This window comes from Cetorhinus maximus, chromosome 26 (assembly GCF_964194155.1).
Source record: "Cetorhinus maximus chromosome 26, sCetMax3.hap1.1, whole genome shotgun sequence".
Lineage (NCBI taxonomy): Eukaryota > Metazoa > Chordata > Chondrichthyes > Lamniformes > Cetorhinidae > Cetorhinus > Cetorhinus maximus.
The window spans coordinates 14,977,670-14,995,897 of record NC_135904.1 but is presented as its reverse complement, the minus strand read 5'-3'; the positions used below and the strand labels follow the sequence as shown (position 1 = coordinate 14,995,897).

Genomic DNA, 18,228 nt, shown 5'->3' with positions numbered 1-18,228 from the left:
TAAATTGAGTTAAATATGAATTGTTTTATCTTAAGGATTTCATCTGATTTAGTGGGGCCCGTGCCGCTAGTGAGTCTTTCCCAAAGCTGAAATTGCCCTCCTCAGCTCTTCCATTATAGGAAGGTATTGACCGCGGGCCAGGTAATGGACAGAGAAAAATCGGAGTGGAATTATTCCTGTGACTGCTAATTGGAGAATGGCACTGAAGGAGGTCCTGGGAGTCTGCTGCAAGGATGTCAAAAAGGGGAGAAGAAAAGTTTGTATTAAAAAAAAGAGTGGATTAAATTGATTAAATGCATTTCCTTTAAAAAGAATTTTATAATGCATATGGTATCGCTCAGGGTTTTTTCAATCCACTGACATAAATTACCTTATTTTTAACCCAGATATTTTGTTTTACCTCTTGAATTATAGGTGGCAAACATGTTTTACATTGTGGTTATTATGGCTGTGGTCTTACTGAGCTTTGGTGTTCCAAGGAAAGCAATCCTTTACCCAGAAGAGTCTGCATCCTGGGAACTAGCAAAAGATATAGTCTTTCAGCCTTACTGGATGATATATGGTGAAGTATACGCATATGAAATTGATCGTAAGTAACCTTATGGAACTGAATATTTGGAAAGGTTCAGGAATAATTTCATTCTTCATTCCATATTCTCCACTCAGCCATAGTGTCACTTAGTTCCAGAGGTTCTATGGAGAGCACGTGCTGAGCTGGCACATGGAAAATATTTTGATACCGCAGACAGTTAGTGCCAAGTGTAGACTCCTATTCTTGTATCCTATAAAGTCGCAGGAACCAAGATGATAGATAAAAGCAAAATACTGCAGATGCTGGAAATCTGAAACACAAAGAAAATGCTGGCAAAACTCAGCAGATCTAACAGCATCTGTGGAGAAAAAAACAGTTAACGTTTCGAGTCCATATGACTCTCTTATCTCTGAAGAGTCATACGGACTCAAAACGTTAACTTTTTTTCCCCCACAGATGCTATTAGACCTGCTGAGTTTTTCCAGCATTTTCTGTTTTTTGACCAAGATGATAGAGTCTGCTTGTTTTTCCACAGCTAAAGTTTCTTTGCTCCTTGTTGCCAAAAGGTTGGTGCAAAATCTCAATCTCTTCCCAGGTGTGTAGCTTAGTGTATCACTCAATGCTTGACTGGGTTGTGGAAATTTCTCAGCAAATTAAGATGTTAACACTAGGTGAATAATATCCACAACTTAATCATGTTCCGGTGCCTTTTCCAGGGTAAACATATAAGTGGAAGAAAAACAATGTTCTTTTAAGTGTGTGGTAGCAGTGAAAAATAATCCTATGCAGTGAGCGAAAATAAACAAAAATGAACAAGAGCATTAGCATTCAAGGAGCTGTGGCACAGATGGGAAGTTTATACACAACCTTCGGCACTAACCCGTGAAATCTCTTGCATCAAAACAAATTTAAGTGTAGTTGTTAAGTTAAATGCATGACAGCTCAATACACCATGACTTGTCAAGTTTTCTCAGAATTAATGAAATGTGCATATAAAGAATGGCTGGACCTTGTTTCCTGTGATATTCAAACAAGATAGATGTGCGCGGTAAGCATAATAGATCAAGTAATGCTCATTTGGCTGTCACTGAACATGTATCCCCATCGTGCAGCTGATCTGAGAACTACTTCAGCTCTGGGGACCTAAACTTCAGGATGGGTGTCTGTATTCACACCAGTCTAGGCTGACGTCAACAGCCAATGGCAAACCATAAAATAGATTGCTCATGGGTGACCACTGCCACTCCGGGAAAGCCTGGATTGGTGGCAGTCTTAGACTTAACTGGATGCACTTCGTACCCCCTCCTGATATGGGGGGAATCTATCACATAAAGATGAGTCCAGAGTCTTCGAACTAAGAGCTCAAGCTATCTTATCTGGTCCTAATTCTATGGAAAGTTTTGGAGATTAAAAATTAATTTTTATCGGATTGATTATGCAGTTTAGAGGGCTGAGTGCTGACTTATGTTCAGTGAATTATTTTGTCACCTAAAGCTGTGATTGATCTCATCACCAAAGATTATTAAGAATGTAATGAGGGTAGCAAGCTACATTCCTTGTAATTTATTTTGAGTGCATGGCCATATACATACTGTATTGATGTTTAGCCATTTGCCTTTGCCAGGAGAGTTTTATTTAAAGAAAGCACTTGTTAAATCTCCTAGGAATCTGAATAGTAAGACACTTTAATGGATCATTCTCTTTTTTCACAAAGCCTGTGCCAATAACACTGAAGATGGTGCAAGGCAACGTTGTGTCATTGGATCATGGATAACGCCATTTTTACAAGCAGTCTACCTCTTTGTACAGTATATCCTCATGGTGAATCTTCTCATTGCATTTTTCAAGTGAGTACACTCTTGCTTCTATCTGTACTACATAAAAACCTGTATGCATACTTGCATCATTTTTTTCCACTATGAATTTGAATATCCACCCTTGGTAGCTTCCATTATAATGTAAATGTGTCACCCTGCCACATTTACTACCTCCTCCCAGCAGAAGCACTGCAACCAATGCACAGCGCGTGGCTATTTGTTCTGGAAATTCCTTCGCTCAAAGGGTTGTGAATCTTTGGAATTCTCTATCCCAGAGCACTGTGGACACTCAGTCATCAAGTATATTCAAGGCAGATCAATAGACTTTTTGGGTACGAAGGATATTAGGGAATCTGCGATCAGTGTGGCAAGATGGATTTGGGGTACAAGAACTGCCATAATTTTGTTGAATGGCAGAGCCCTCAAAAGAGCCAGATGGCCAACTCCAGCTCCTTTGTCTTATGTTCTCCAGCCTGCCATGGTCTTAATCTCTGTAACACCCTTTCTAAATCCCTTCACCTTTCCACTTCTCCTTTAATACCCTCAAAACTCCCTTCTTTAACTAAGCTTTTGGTTACCCCTCCTACTTCAGTGTCCAATTTTCATGTGCCTCTGAAATGCTTTGGATAGTATATGAAAGCAACTGAGTGTACTGCATATTTTGTAAACAAATAATTTTACATAGCATTTTTTAATCTAGAAAACCCAAGACATGAGTGAAAATTAATGTTAAACCAATAAATGAGAGTAGATGGAATGACCAAAAGCCCGGTTAAACGGATGAGTTTCAGAAGGGGTAACATATTAGCATGGATAGAAGATTGGCTGATGAACAGGAAGCAGAGAGTTGGCGTAAATGGGTCTTTTTCAGGTGGGCAAAATGTAATGAGTGGTGTGTGACAGGGATCAGTGCTGGGGTCTCAACTGTTTACAATTTATATAAATGACTAGGATGAAAGGACTGCTGGTATGGTTTCTAAATTTGCTGATGAGACAAAGATAGGTAGGAAAGTAAACTGAAGAGGATGTAGAGGCTACAAAGTGACATAGATTAAGTGAGTGGGCAAAGATCTGGGAAATGGAGTATAATGTGGGAAAATGTAAAATTGTCTATTTTGGCAGGAAGAATAAAAAGAAGCATATCTAAATGGTGACCGATTGCAGAGCTCCGAGATGCAGAGGGATGTGGGTGCCTTAGTGCATGAATCACAAAAGGCTAGTATGCAGACATAGCAATAAGGAAAGCTAATTAAATATTATCATTTATTGTGAGGGGAATTGAATAGTAAGGAGGTTATTCTTCAGCTATACGGAGCATGAGTGAGACCACATCTGGAATACTGTATACCGTATTGGTCACCTTATTTAAGGAAGGATATAAATGTGTTGGAAGCAGTTCAGAGGTTTACCAGACTAATACCTGGAATGGGTGGGTTGTCTTATGAAGAAAGATTGGACAGGCTAGGAGGCTCGTATCCACTAGAGTTTTGAAGAGTAAGAGGCGACTTGATTGAATCATATAAGACCCTAAGGAGTCTTGAAAGGGTTGATGTGGAGAGGATGTTTCCTCTTATAGGAGAATCTAGAACTGGGGGTCACTGTTTAAAAATAAGGGGTCACCCATTTAAGACAAGAGAAATTTTTTCTCTCTGAAGGTACTGAGCCTTTGGAAAAGGTGGTAAAAGCAGAGTCTTTGAATATTTTTAAGGCAGAGGTGGATAGATTCTTGATAAGCAAGAGGGTGATAGGTTATCGGGGGTATGCAAGATGCAAATTTGAGGTTACTATCAGATCAGCTATGATATTGAATGGCGGAGCAGGCTCGAGGGTCTGAATGGCCTACTCCTAATTAGTATGTTCGCATATAAGATTTTTGAGAGCAAGGTGATGGAATTTCACATGGTGGGAGCTCGGGAGCTGAAGGCACTGCCGCCGATGTGAAGAGAGGAATTCACAAGACGATACCTGATTTTTGAGCAGCCATCAATCTAAAAACTAACATTTAATTAAACAATAAGTATCGTTGGAGAGAAGAGACATAAGAGGTATGGTGCCATAGTGGTATTATCACTGGACTGGTGATCCAGAGACCCGGGTTAGTGCTCTGGGCACACGAGTTCAAATCCTGTCGCAGCAGATGGTGGAATTTGAATTCAATGAAAATCTGGAATTAAACGTCTAATGGTGACCATGAAACCATTGTCAATTGCTGTAAAAACCCATCTGGTTCACTAATGTCCTTTAGAGAAGGAAATCTGCCGTCTTTACGCAGTCTGGCCTACATGTGAGTCCAGACCCATAGCAATGTGGTTGATTCTTAAATGCCCTCTGAAATGGCCTAGCAAGCCACTCGGTTATACCAAACCGCTAAAAAGTCAATAAAAATCTGGACAGACCACCCGGCGTTGACCTAGGCACTGGAAACGAGCAGCAAATCCAGCCCTGTCAACACTGCAAATTCCTCCTTAGCTAGTGCCAAAATTAGGAGAGCTGTCTCACAGACATATCAAGCAACAGCCTGACATAATTATACTCTGAGTCATACCTTAAAGATACTGACCCAAACACCATCATCACCACCCCTGGGTATGTCCTGTTCCACCGGCAGGGCAGGCCCAGCAGAGGTGGCGGCACAGTGGTATACAGTCAGGAGGGAGTTGCCCTGGGAGTCCTCAACATCAACTCTGAAGTCTCATGGCATCAGGTCAAACATGGGCAAGGACCTCCTGCTAATCACCATGTCCACCCCCCACCCCCGCCAACAAAAAAAAATCAGTTGATGATCAAAACTCACTCGGACGAAGCAAGTGGGTGGTAAGGATGCAGAATGTACTCTGTCCATCACCAGGAGTGGCTTGGTAGCACCAAAACAGACTGAGCTGGCTGAGTCTGCGGCAGGTGGTGAGGGAACCAACAAGAGGGAAAAACATAATTGACCTCATCCTGAGCAACCTGCCTGCTGCAGATGCATCTGTCCATGACTATATCGGTAGGAGTGACCACTATGCGGTGCTTGTGGAGACAATGTGCCATCTTTACATGAGGATATCCTCCATCGTCTTGTGTGGCACAACAACGATGCTAAATGGAATAGATTCCAAGTTCTAGCATTTCGAGATTGGGCATCCAAGGCGCTGTGGGCCATCAGCAGCAGAGTTGTACTCAACCACAATCTGTAACCTCATGGCCCGGCATATCCCCCATTCTACAATTACCATCAAGCCAGGGGATCAACCCTGCAACCCGTGCAGGAGGGCATGCCAGGAGCTGCACCAGGCATATCTAAAAATGAGGTGTCAACCTGGTGAAGCTACAACACAGGACTACGTGTGTGCCAAATAGCATAAGCAGCAAGTGATAGACAGAGCTAAGCGATCCCACAACCAACGGATCGTAGTCTAAGCTCTGCAGTGCAGTCCTGCCACATCTAGTCATGAATGGTGGACAATTAAACAACCCACTGGAGGAGGAGGCTCTACCAATATCATCATCCTCCATGATGAGGGAGCCCAGCACATCAGTGCAAAAGATAAGGCTGAAGTACTCGTAACAATCTTCAGCCAGTAGTGCCAAGTGGATGATCCATCTCGGCCTCCACCGGAGGTCTTCAGCATCACAGATGCCAATCTTCAGCCAATTCGATTCACTCCATGTGACATCAAGAAACGGCTGAAGGCGCTGGATAGTGCAAAGGCTATGGGCCCTGACAATATTCCGGCAATAGTAGTGAAGACTTATTCTCGAGAACTTGCTGCACCCTTAGCCAAGCAGTTCCAGTACATCTACAATACTGGCATCTACCTGACGACAATGTGGAAGATTGCCCAGGTATGTTCTATATACACAAAGGACACATCCAGCCCAGACAATTACTGTCCCATCAGTCTACTCTTGATCAGTAATAAAGTGATGGAAGGGGTCATCAAGCGGCACTTACTTAGCTATAACCTGCTCACTGACGCCCAGTTTGGGTTCTGCCAGGACCACTCGGCCCCTGACCTCCATTACAGCCTCGATTCAAACATGGACAAAAGAGTTGAACTCCCAAGGTGAGGCAAGAGTGACTGCCCTTGACATCAAGGCAGCATTTGACAAGTGTGGCATCAAGGAGCCCTAGCAAAACTGGAATCAATGGGAAACCAGGGGAGAAAATTCTGCTGGTTGGAGCCATACCGAGCACAAAGGAAGATGGTTGTGGTTGTTGGAGGTCAATCATCTCAGCTCCAGGGCATCACTGAAGGAGTTCTTCAGAGTAGTGACCTAGGCCCAACCATCTTCAGCTGCTTCATCAGTCACATTCCTGCCATCCATAAGGTCAGAAGTGGGGATGTTCACTGCACAATATTAACCATTTATGATGACTCTGATGCTGAAGCAGTCTATGTCCAAGTGCAGTAACACCTGGAAAATATCCAGGCTTGGGCTGACAAGTGGCAAGTAATATTCACGCCACGCAAATACCAGGCATTAACCATCTGCAGCAAGAGAGAATCGATCCATGGGCCCTTGACATTCAATGGCATTTCCATTGCTGAATCCCCCACTACCAACATCCTGGGGGTTACCATTGACCAGAGACTAAACTGGACCAGCCATATAAATACTGTGGCTACAAGAGCAGGTCAGAGACTCGGAGTCCTGCAGTGAGTAACTCGCACCTAACTCTGCCAAAGCCTGTCCATCATCAACAATGCACAAGTCAAGAGTGTGATGAAATACTCCCCACTTGTCTGGATGAGTGCTGCTCCAACAACGCAAGAAACTTGACACCATCCAGGATAAAGCAGCCCGCTTGACTGGCACCCCATCCACTAGCATTCACTCCCTAATCCACTGACGAACAATGGCAGCACTGTACCAACTACAAGTTGCACTGCAGAAACTCACCAAGGCTCCTTAGACAGAACCTTCCAAACCCAGGACTGCAACCATCTAGAAGGACAAGGGCAGCAGATACATGAGAGCATCACCACCTAGAAGCTCCCCTCAAGGTCACTCATCATCCTGGCTTGGAAATATATCACTGTCACTGGGTCAAAATCCTGAAACTCCCTCCCTAACAGCACTGTGGGTGTCCCCATACCACATGGACTACAGTGGTTCAAGAAGGCAGCTCACCACCATCTTAAGGGCAACTAGGGATTGGTAATAAATGCTGTTCAAACCAGTGACACCATATCCTGTAAATGAATTTTAAAAAATGTCAAAGCTTTTAGTCTTGCACTCAACAGGATATTCGCAAGAATGCCAGACTTACTGATGAGGGCAAGATGAAAAGCTTCAACAGCATGTCCCTTTTCTCAGCGATACTCAAGTTCTACTACCAAAGAAGTAGACAATATGGTTTGATAAAAATTTGAGCACTACCTTATACTTAATCCTTCAAAATACAAGGAACTGTTTTTGGCATCCTGTTCAATTGAGCTTTCCTAAATGCTTTATGATTATGTCCTAAAGCTGCTTAAATGTTGTTTGAATAGCCATAACTTCTTTAATATCCAAAATTACAGTAAATTATGGAAATAATTTTCTTAATTCCTATCTTTCAGCAATGTGTATTTCCAAGTGAAGGCCATTTCAAACATTGTATGGAAATATCAGCGGTACCACTTTATCATGGCATATCATGAAAAGCCTGTTCTCCCACCGCCTCTTATCATCCTCAGCCACTTTGCTTTATTGATCTCGCGCATTTGCCGACAAGGAAGGAAGCACGATCGAGGTCAAGGAGGGCCAAGTAAGGAAAACTTTCCAAATGCCGACTGTGCATAGCAGCTGAATGTATTTTTCCACAATATTTTTTTAAATTCATTCATGAAATGTAGGCTTTGCTGGCTGGGCCAGCATTTATTGCCCAACCCTAGTTGCCCTTGAGAAGTTGCCGCCTTGAACCGCTGCAGTCCATGTGGTGTATGTACTGTTAGGAAGGGAGCTCCAGGATTTTGACCCAGTGACAGTGAAGGAGTGGCAATATATTTTCAAGTCAGGATGGTGAGTGACTTGGAGGGGGACTTCCAGGTGGTGTTCACATCTGTCTGCTGCCCTTGTCCTTCTAGGTGGTAGTGGTCATGGGTTTGGAAGGTGCTGTCAAAGGAGCTTTGGTGAATTCCTGCAGTGCATCTTGTAGATGGTACACACTGCTGCTACTGTGTCAGGTGCAGGGCATGAATGTTTGTGGATGGGGTGCCAATCCTGTCCAGGATGGTGTCAAGCTTCCAGAGTGTTTTGGGAGCTGCACCCATCCAAGCAAATGGGGAATATTCCATCACACTCCTGACTTGTGCCTTGTAGATGGTGGGCAAGCTTTGGGGAGTCAGGAGGTGAGCTACTCGTCGCAGGACTCCCAGCTTCTGACCTGCTCTTGTAGCCACAGTATTCATATGGCCAATCCAGTTCAGTTTCTGGTCAGTGGTAACCCCCAGGATATTGGTAGTGGGGGATTCAGTGATGGTAATGCCATTGAACATCAAGGGGTGATGGTTAGATTCTCTCTTGTTGGAGATGGTCATTCCTTGGCACTTGTGTGGCACGAATGTTACTTGCCACTTGTCAGCCCAAGCCTGGATATGATCCAACTCTTGCTGCATTTGGACATGGAATGCTTCAGTATCTGAGGCGTTGTGAATGGTGCTGCACATTGCACAATCATCAGCGAACATCCCCACTTCTGACCTTATGATGGAAGGAAGGTCATTGATGAAGCAGCTGAAGATGGTTGGGCCTAGGACACTACCCTGAGGAACTCCTGCAGTGTTGTCCTGGAGCTGAGATGTTTAACCTCCAACGACCACAGCCATCTTCCTATGTGCCAGGCATGATTCCAACCAGCGGAGAGTTTCCCCCCTGATGCCCATTGACTCCAGTTTTGCTAGGGCTCCTTGATGCCACACTCGGTCAAATGTTGCCTTGATCTCAAGGGCAATCTCTCTCACCTCACCTCAGGAGGCCAGCTCTTTTGTCCGTGTTGGAACCAAGGCTGTAATGAGGTCAGGAGCTGAGTGGCCCTGGTGGAACCCAAACTGGGCATCAGTGAGCAGGCGATTGCTAAGTAAGTGCCACTTGATTGCACTGTTGATGACCCCTTACAATACTTTAATGACAAGAGTAGACTGATGGGGCGGTGATTGGCTGGTTTGAATTTGTCCTGCTTTTTGTGGACAGGATATACCTGGGCAATTTTCCACATAGCTGGGTAGCTGCCAGTGTTGTAGCTGTACTGGAACAGCTTGGCTAGGAGTGCAACAAGTTTTGGAACACAAGTCTTCAGCACTGTTGCCGGAATATTGTCAGGGCCCATAGCCTTTGCAGTATCCAGTGCCTCCTGCCGTTTCTTGATATCACGTGGAGTGAATCAGATTGGCTGAAGACTGGCATCTGTGTTGCTGGGGACCTCTGGAGGAGGCTGAGATGGATCGTTCTCTAAGCACTTCTGGCTGAAGGTTGTAGCAAATGCTTGAGCTTTGCACTGATGTGCTGGGCTCCTCCATTACTGAGGATGGGGATATTTGTGGAGCAGCCTCCTCCAGTGAGTTGTTTAATTGTCCTCTGCCGTTCACAACTGCAGAGCTTTGACCTGATCCGTTGGTTGTGGGATCGCTTAGCTCGGTTTATCACTTGCTACTTATGCTGTTTGGCACGCAAGTCGTCCTGTTATAGCTTCACCAAGTTGACACTTCATTTTTAGGGTTGCCTGGTGCTGCTCCTGGCATGCCCTCCTGCACTCTTCATTGAACCTGAGTTGATCCCTTGGCTTGATTGTAATGGTGGAGTGGTGGGTAGATGGGATGGTAATGATAGAGCGGTGGATATGCTGAGTACAGTTCTGCTGTTGGCCCACAGTGCCTCATGGATGCCCAGTCTTGAGTTGCTAGATCTGTTCGAAATCCATCACATTTAGCATGATGGTAGTGCCACACAATATGGAGGGTATCCTCACTGTGAAGGCAGGACTTTGTCTCCAAGGACTGTGCGGTGGTCACTCCTACCAATACTCTCATGAACAGATGCATCTGTAGCAGGCAGGTTGGTGAGGATGAGGTCCAATACGTTTTTCCCTCTTGTTGTTTCCCTCATCACCTGCCACAGACACAGTCTCGCAGCTATGTTACTTAGGGCTCGGTCAGTAGTGGTGCTATCGAGCTGCTCTTGGTGATGGACATTGAGGTCCCCCACCCAGAATACATTCTGTGCCTTTGCCACCCTCAGTGCTTCCTCCCAAGTGGCTGAACATGGAAGAGCACTGATTCATCAGCTGAGGGGAGGGTGGTACGTGGTAATCAGGCGTTTTTCATGCCCATGTTTGACCTGATGCCATGAGACTTCATGGGGCCTGTAGTTGTTGAGGACTCCCAGACAACTCCCTTCAGACTGAGTACCACTGTGCTGCCACCTCTGGTGGCGATGGCATCTGGGACATTGTCTGTACATTATGATTCCATGAGTGTGACTTGACTAGACTGAGACAGCTCTCCCAATTTTCGCACTAGCCTCCAGATGCTGCTAGTAAGGAGGACTTTGCAGGGTCGACAAGGCTGAGATTGTCGTTTCTGGTGCCTAGGTCATCCGGTTTCATTCCTTTTTTTGAGACTTTGCAGTGGTTTTAATACAACTGAGTGGCTTGCTGGGCCATTTCAGAGGGCAGTTAAGAGTCAACCACATCGCTATGTGTCTGGAGTCACATGAAGGCCAGACCAGATAAGGGCAGCAGATTTCTTTCCGCAAAGGACATTAGTGAGCCAGATGGTTTCATCATTAAACTTTTAACTTTTTTTAAATTCAGATTGCGCCATCCGCCTTGGTGGGATTTGAGCCCTGGTCCCCAGAGTATTACCTTGGGTCTCTGGATTACTGATCCAGCGATAATATCACTAGGCCATCAATCCCCCATTTGTGGTTTAGACTTGCAAACATCTGGCGTTGCGATGTTTGCTGTTCTGGGAAGACAATCATTCATGAGTCTCCACAGTTGATCTCTTGTAACATCTTAGCACATTTTCAATATTAACTTGCCTAATTCACTGCCCTTTCCTTGTAATAGTACAAGTTGGTCACACTCTTTTATTCAATATCTGCTTTCAGACAGAAGTTTCTTTTAGTTTGTGTTTTCATAGAATTTTTCATGTTTTTCTCTTTTCCCCACCTCATAGTCATAGAGGTCTACAGCACAGAAAAAGGCCCTTCGACCCATCGAGTCTGCGCCAGTCAAACAAGTACCTAACTATTCTAATCCCATTTTCCAGCACTAGGCCCAAAGCCTTGTATGCCATGGCATCGCAAGTGCACATCGAAATACTTCTTAAATGTTATGAGGGTTTCTGCCTCTACCACCCTTTTCAGGCAGTGAGTTCCAGATTCCCACCACTGTCTGGGTGAAAAAATTCTTCCTCACATCCCCTCTAAACCTCCTGCCCCTTACCTTAATTCTGGTTATTGATCCCACCACCATGGGAAAAGGTTCCTTCCTGTCTACCCTATCTATGCCCCTCATAATTTTATATACCTCAATCATGTCCCCCCCTCAATCTCCTCTGCTCCAGGGAAAATAACCCCAGTCTATCCAATCTCTCCTCCTAACTAATACTCTCCAGCCCAGGCAACGTTCTGGTAAATCTCATCTTCACTCTATAGTGCAATCATATCCTTCCTATAACACGGATTCCAGAACTGCACGCAATACTCTAGCTGTGGCCTAACCAGTGTTTTATACAGTTCCAGCATAACCTCCTTGCTCTTGCCCTTATTAGCCGAGGCATAGAATACAAGTATCCCATATGCTGCCTTAACCATCTTATTTACCTGTCCTACCTTAAGGGACCAATGGACATGCACACCAAGGTCCCTCTGATCCTCGGTTCTTCCCAGGGTCCTACCATTCATTGTGTATTCCCGCGCCTTGTTTGTCCTGCCCAAGTGCATCATCTCACACTTATCCGGATTAAATTCCATTTGCCGCTGATCAGCCCATCTGACCAGCCCGTCTATAACCTCCTGTAATCTAAGGCTATCCTCCTCACTACTTACCACCCCACCAATTTTCCTGTCATCCACAACCTTACTGATCAACCCTCCTGCATTCAAGTCTAAATTATTTATATATACCACAAACAGCAAGGGACCCAACACCGATCCCTGTGGAACCCCACTGGACGCAGGCATCCAGACACAAAAACACCCCTCGACCATCGCCTTCTGCTTCCTGCCACTCAGCCAATTCTGGATCCAATTTGCCAAATTGCCTTGGATCCCATGGGCTCTTACCTTCGTTATCAGTTTCCCATGCGGGATCTTATCAAAAGCCTTGCTGAAGTCCAAAGCAACTACGTCAAATGCATTGCCCTCATCTATACACCTGGTCACCGCCTCAAAATTCAATCATATTGGTCAGACATGACCTCCCCTTAACAAAACCATGCCGACTGTCCTTGATTAATCCCTGCCTCTCCAAGTGTAGATTAATTCTGTCCCTCAATTGCTTCCAATAGTTTCCCAACCACAGGTTAGACTGACTGGCCTGCAGTTCCCTGGTTTATCCCTTCCTCCCTTCTTGAATAACGGTACCACATTGGCTGTCCTCCAGTCCTCTGGCACCTCTCCTGTGGCCAGAGAGGTATTGAAAATTATTGCCAGCGTCCCTGCTATCTCCTCCCTTGCTTCACTCAACAGCCTGGGATACATGTCATCCGAGCCTGGAGATTTATCTACTTTTAAGCCTGCCAGACCAATTAGAACCCCTTACCGACCACCCCTCTCCTTCCTGCCCCAAAAAGAGAGAAATTCTTGTTTATTATTTATTTTAGCTTTTAGAAGTTGGATGAGAGTGGCCGGAATGACTTTTGGTTTTCTCCTGTGATATGTTTGTTTTGCCCTTCCCTTGTCAATAACGGCTTAAAAATTGATTCTGGGCATTCATTGAATTTAGAATGCAGATTAATATTAGTCCACAGGTTGTCATATTAAAATACCATTGGGTTTTTAAAGTTTCTAATTTAATAAGCCTACTACTATTTGTTGCAACTTGTGTCTAGCTTTGATGGAAACCTTACAGATCTCATCTGCCTATGCTGTTTCTTTCAGAATTGTTTGTAAGTGAGGATGACCAGAAAAAATTGCACGACTTTGAAGAACAATGTGTGGAAAAGTATTTCCATGAGAAGGAGGATCGGTTTCATTCAGGGAGTGAGGAACGAATTCGACTGACCTCTGAAAGGTGAAGCTTTTAATTTTATAGAACCGTAGTACCACTTGGAGCCCTATTGGGAAACCCAAACCTAGTTTTGACTCGTTTACCACGTGCATAATTATCAGACAGACTCTCATGAAATTTCCATGTACAGTAAATTATTTTGATAGAGCAATGGCTTGCGTAGTCAAATTTGACTGCCATTTTCTGCACAGCAAGGGATGTAAACAGCAATGAGATGGAAGGTGAGTTTTGAGATGTTTATTGGCTAAGGACAGGATGTTGACTAGATTAAAAAGAATTTCCTACTCTTCAAATTGTGCGGGATCTTTAATAGTCTTTGGAACTAGCAGAAGAAGGCTCCAATTTAATATTTCACCTGATGGTCAGAATCTCCAACACAGAAATGGAACATTGTTGAAAAGTTTGTTTAATAGTAACTTCATTAAAATTTGCATTTAATTGAAGTTTGACTTGTAACATAATCTTGATGGCTTCCTTGCTGAGATCAACTGTACATCCCCAATATGTATAATGAAACACCTTCACGACCTCTTCGAGGTGTTGTTTTTCAATAAGAAATTGAAGATGCAAACGTTGGAGCTTATAATGTAAACACTGTTTCATAACTGATACATTTATAGAATCATAGATTGGTTACAGTACACCAGGAGGCCCTTTATCCTATTGAGTCCGTGCTGGCTCTCTTAAGAGTTATTTGACTACCCCCGCCCCCCTGCCTTTTCCTGGTAGCCCTGCAATTTTTTTCTGTTCAGGTGCTTATCTAATTTCCGCTTGAAACATGCCTTCTGTCAACATGGTTTTGTGAAAGTGAAACCCCGTTTAGCCAATTAATTGGAGTTCTTCAAAGGAGTCACGTACTGAGGATGAAGGAGAACAGGTGGATGTACTGTACTTAGATTTCCAGAAGGCATTTGACAAGATGCCTCGTCAAAGGTTATTGCAGAAAATAAAAGCTCATGGTGTAGGGGGTAATATTAGCATAGATAGAAGATTGATTAGCTAACAGGAAGCAAAATTAGCATAAATGGGTCTTTTTCTGGTTGGCAGGATGTGACAAGTGGTATGCCACAGGGATGCTGGGGCCTCAACGTTTAGCAATTTATATGAATGACTTGGATGAAGGGACCGAAGGTATGGTTGCTAAATTTGCTGATGACAAAGATAGGTAGGAAAGTAAGTTGAAGAGGATGCAAGGAGATCACAAAGAGATTTAGATAGGTTAAGTGAGTGGGCAAGGATCTGACAAATGGGGTGTAATGTGGGCAAATGTGAAATTATCCATTTGCCAGAAAAAAATAAAAAAGAAGCTTATTATCTAAATTGTGAGAGATTGCAGAACTCTTGAGATGCCGAAGGATCTGGGTGTCCTAGTGCATGAATCTCAAAAAGCTGGTATGCAGGTACAGCAAGCAATTAGGAAAGCTAATAGAATGTTGTCGTTTATTGCAAGGGGAATTGAATACAAAAATAGGGTGGTTATGTTTCAGTTATACAGGGCATTGGTGAGAGCACATCTGGAATATTGTGTACAGTATTGGTCTCCTTATTTAAGGAAAGATGTAAATACTTTGTAAGTAGTTTAGAGAAGGTTTACTGGACTAACACCAGGAATGGGCAGGATGTCTTATGAGGAAAGGTTGGACAGGTTAGGCTTGTATCTGCAGGAGTTTAGAAGAGTAAGAGGCAACTTGATTGAAGCATATAAGATCCTGAGGGGTCTTGAAAGGGTTGATGTGGAGAGGATGTTTCCTCTTGTGGGAGGATCCAGAACTAGGGGTCACTGTTTAAAAATAAGGGGTCGCCCATTTAAGAGAGATTTTTTCTGAGGATCATGAGTCTTTGGAACTCTCTTCCCGAAAAGGCTGTGGAAGCAGAGTCTTTGAATATTTTTAAGGCAGAGCTAGATAGATTCTTGATAAGCAAGGGGGTGATAGGCTGTGGGGGGTTGTGGGAATGTGGAGTTGAGATTATAATCAGATTAGCCGTGATCATCTTGAATGGTGGAGCAGGTTCAATGTGCTGAGTAGCCAACTTCTAATTCGTATGTTTGTATGTGTCTAGCTAGCTTTCTCTTGTACTCTAATTTCTCCTTCCCTATTAATCTTTTTGTCATTCTTTGCTGTTCTTTATATTCTGTCCAATCTTCTGATCTGCCACCTGTCTTTGTGCAATTATATGCTTTTTCTTTAAGTTTGATACTGTCTTAACTGTTTTAGTTAACCACGGATGGTGGGTCCACCCCTTGGAGTTTTTCTTTCTCATTAGAATGTATCTATTCTGTGTACTCTGAAATAGCTCTTTATATGTCTCACTGCATCTCTATTTGACTTGCCGCTTAACCTCATTTTCCAGCTCACTTTAGCTAGCTCTGCTTTCGTGCTCTCAATTGCCCTTATTTAAATTTAAAGTACTAGTCTTGGACCACTCATCTCTCCCTCAAACTGAATATGAGATTCAGTAATATTATGATTGCTGCTACCTAGGGGCACCTTCACTCCGAGGTAATCAATTAATCAATTAATTCTATCTCGTTGCACAATACCAGGTCTAATACAATCTGCTGACTGACTCCAGAACGTGTTGTTCCAAGAAGCTATCCCGAAAACATTTCCTCATCCATACTACATTTGCCTATCTAATTTTTCCAGTCTATATGTAGATTAAAATCCCCCATATTTATTGATGTACCCCTCTGACAAGCTCCTATTATCTTTTACCATTCTGTTCTACCATATAGTTCCAATTAGGGGGCCTGTACATCACTCCCACAAGTGACTTCTTGCCCCTATCATTTCTCATTTCAACCCAAACCACTTCTACATCCTGGTTTCCTGAACTTGGATCATCCCTCTCTAATATGCTAACACCATCATTAATTAACAGAGCCACCCCTCCACCTTTTCCTAACTTCCTGTGTTTCCTAAATGTCACATGCCCTTCAATATTCAGGTCCTAATCTATGTAATTGTGTAGCCATGTCTCTGTAATGGCTATCAGATTGTACATATTTTTTATTTGCTATCAGTTCCTGTTTTGCTTTGAATGTTTTGTGCATTCAGATACAGAGCCTTTAGTTTTGTCCTTTTATTTTTGTTTATTTTGTTATTAGCTGTTTCTGCTGATTTATTCGTTGATTTGTACTCCCTGTCCCTGGTAAACTTCAATAATTGTATACAAGGGAAGCATGAGTCTGAAGCTAGTCTTTTACCTCAAGCAGGTTTATTCTTCAAGCTCAACAGAGTGACAGACTCCCAGTTCCTTTTGGCCCTGGAGTGTTACAGCTGTACCCATTTATGGGTGAGCCAATTCCCATCACCTGTTTTAACAATGCAATTGTCTTAATGTAATTGTTATACAATGTAATTGCCAGTCAACAAGATGATTTTTTGACCTTGACAGTGTAATTGCTGATACGTTGACATCCCTTCCAGTAACGGTCTGTTTATCATTTCTCCTATGAGTACCTTTCTCTCTTGCCTTGTCCCTTCTCTTTGGTTAACCGTATCTTCCAAAATTTGATCCCTTGCCCCTACTATTATATAGTTTAAAACCCCCTCTACTTCTCTAGTTATGCAGCTCGCCAGAATACCAGCCCAGCATGGTTCAGGTGTAGACCACCCCAACAATATAGCCCACACTTTCCCCAGTACTGGTGCAACTGCCTCAGAAACCACAACCCACTTCTCCCACACCAGTCTTTGAGCAATGCATTCATTTCTCTAATCTTATTTGCCATCTGCCAATTTGCACTTGGCTTAGGTAATAATCCAGAGATTATTACCTTTGAGATTCTACTTCATAATTTGGTGCCTAGCTTCTCATACTGACTTTGCAGAACCTCCTTCCTTGCCCTGCCTATGTTGTTGGCACCTACATGGACCATAACAACTTGATCCTCCCCCTCCCACTGTAAGTTCCTCTCCAGCCTTGAGCAAATCTCCTTAACCCTGGCACCAGGTAGGCAACATAGCTGTCTGAGCTCTCGCTCTTTGCAACAGAGAACAATGTCAATCCCCCTCACTATACTGCCCCATACTACCACTACATTCCTTTGTGCTCCCCCCACTTGAATGGCTTGCTGGTGCCATGGTCAGCTCATCCACCCTGCAGCCCCCACACTCATCCAAACAAGCTGAAAGAACCTCAAACCTATTGGACAATTGCAGAGGCTGACATTCCTGCCCTCTGGATCTCATTATCTGCCTCAGCTCCAGCCACAACCTCCTGTCCCTGACCACCTTCCAAATCAGAAGACCCTATCCCAAGGGGTGTGACCACTTCCTGATACAAAGCGTCCAGGTAACTTTCCCCCTTCCTGATGTATCAGTATATGCAGCTCAGCCTCCAGCTCAGTGACTCTAGCTCAAACTCCTCAACCCGCAGACACTTATGCAGACGTGTTTGCCCTGGATCACACTGGCATCCAGGAGCTCCCACATGCTGCAGCCTTGACACAGCACCTGTTCTACCATCCTTTTGTTTTAATTACTTATTTTATTCAATCGATTTTCTTTTATGTATTTTATTAATCTTACCACAAATTCCTGTACTAATTTAAACTTTAGGAATAGAATAGACCATAACCTTTCACTAGATACTCACCAAACTGCTAGCTGCTTCCCCTGTAGTACAGCAAGAACTGCATCCTATAGGATGAAAAAGTTAGAAAGCAAAGG

At 43.7% G+C, this 18,228-nt stretch overlaps 1 protein-coding gene across 5 annotated transcripts in view; it reads left to right on the top strand.

Annotated features, from left to right (window-relative positions):
- trpm7 (transient receptor potential cation channel, subfamily M, member 7) overlaps nt 1–18,228 on the top strand; it is a 140,157-nt gene that overhangs the window by 66,879 nt on the left and 55,050 nt on the right. For all 5 annotated transcript variants that reach the window (XM_078530188.1, XM_078530186.1, XM_078530187.1 and 2 more), the window contains 4 exons: nt 415–589; nt 2,247–2,379; nt 7,899–8,086; nt 13,423–13,555. In XM_078530188.1, the coding sequence (XP_078386314.1) occupies nt 415–589; nt 2,247–2,379; nt 7,899–8,086; nt 13,423–13,555 (629 nt within the window). The remainder of the gene's footprint in view (nt 1–414; nt 590–2,246; nt 2,380–7,898; nt 8,087–13,422; nt 13,556–18,228) is intronic.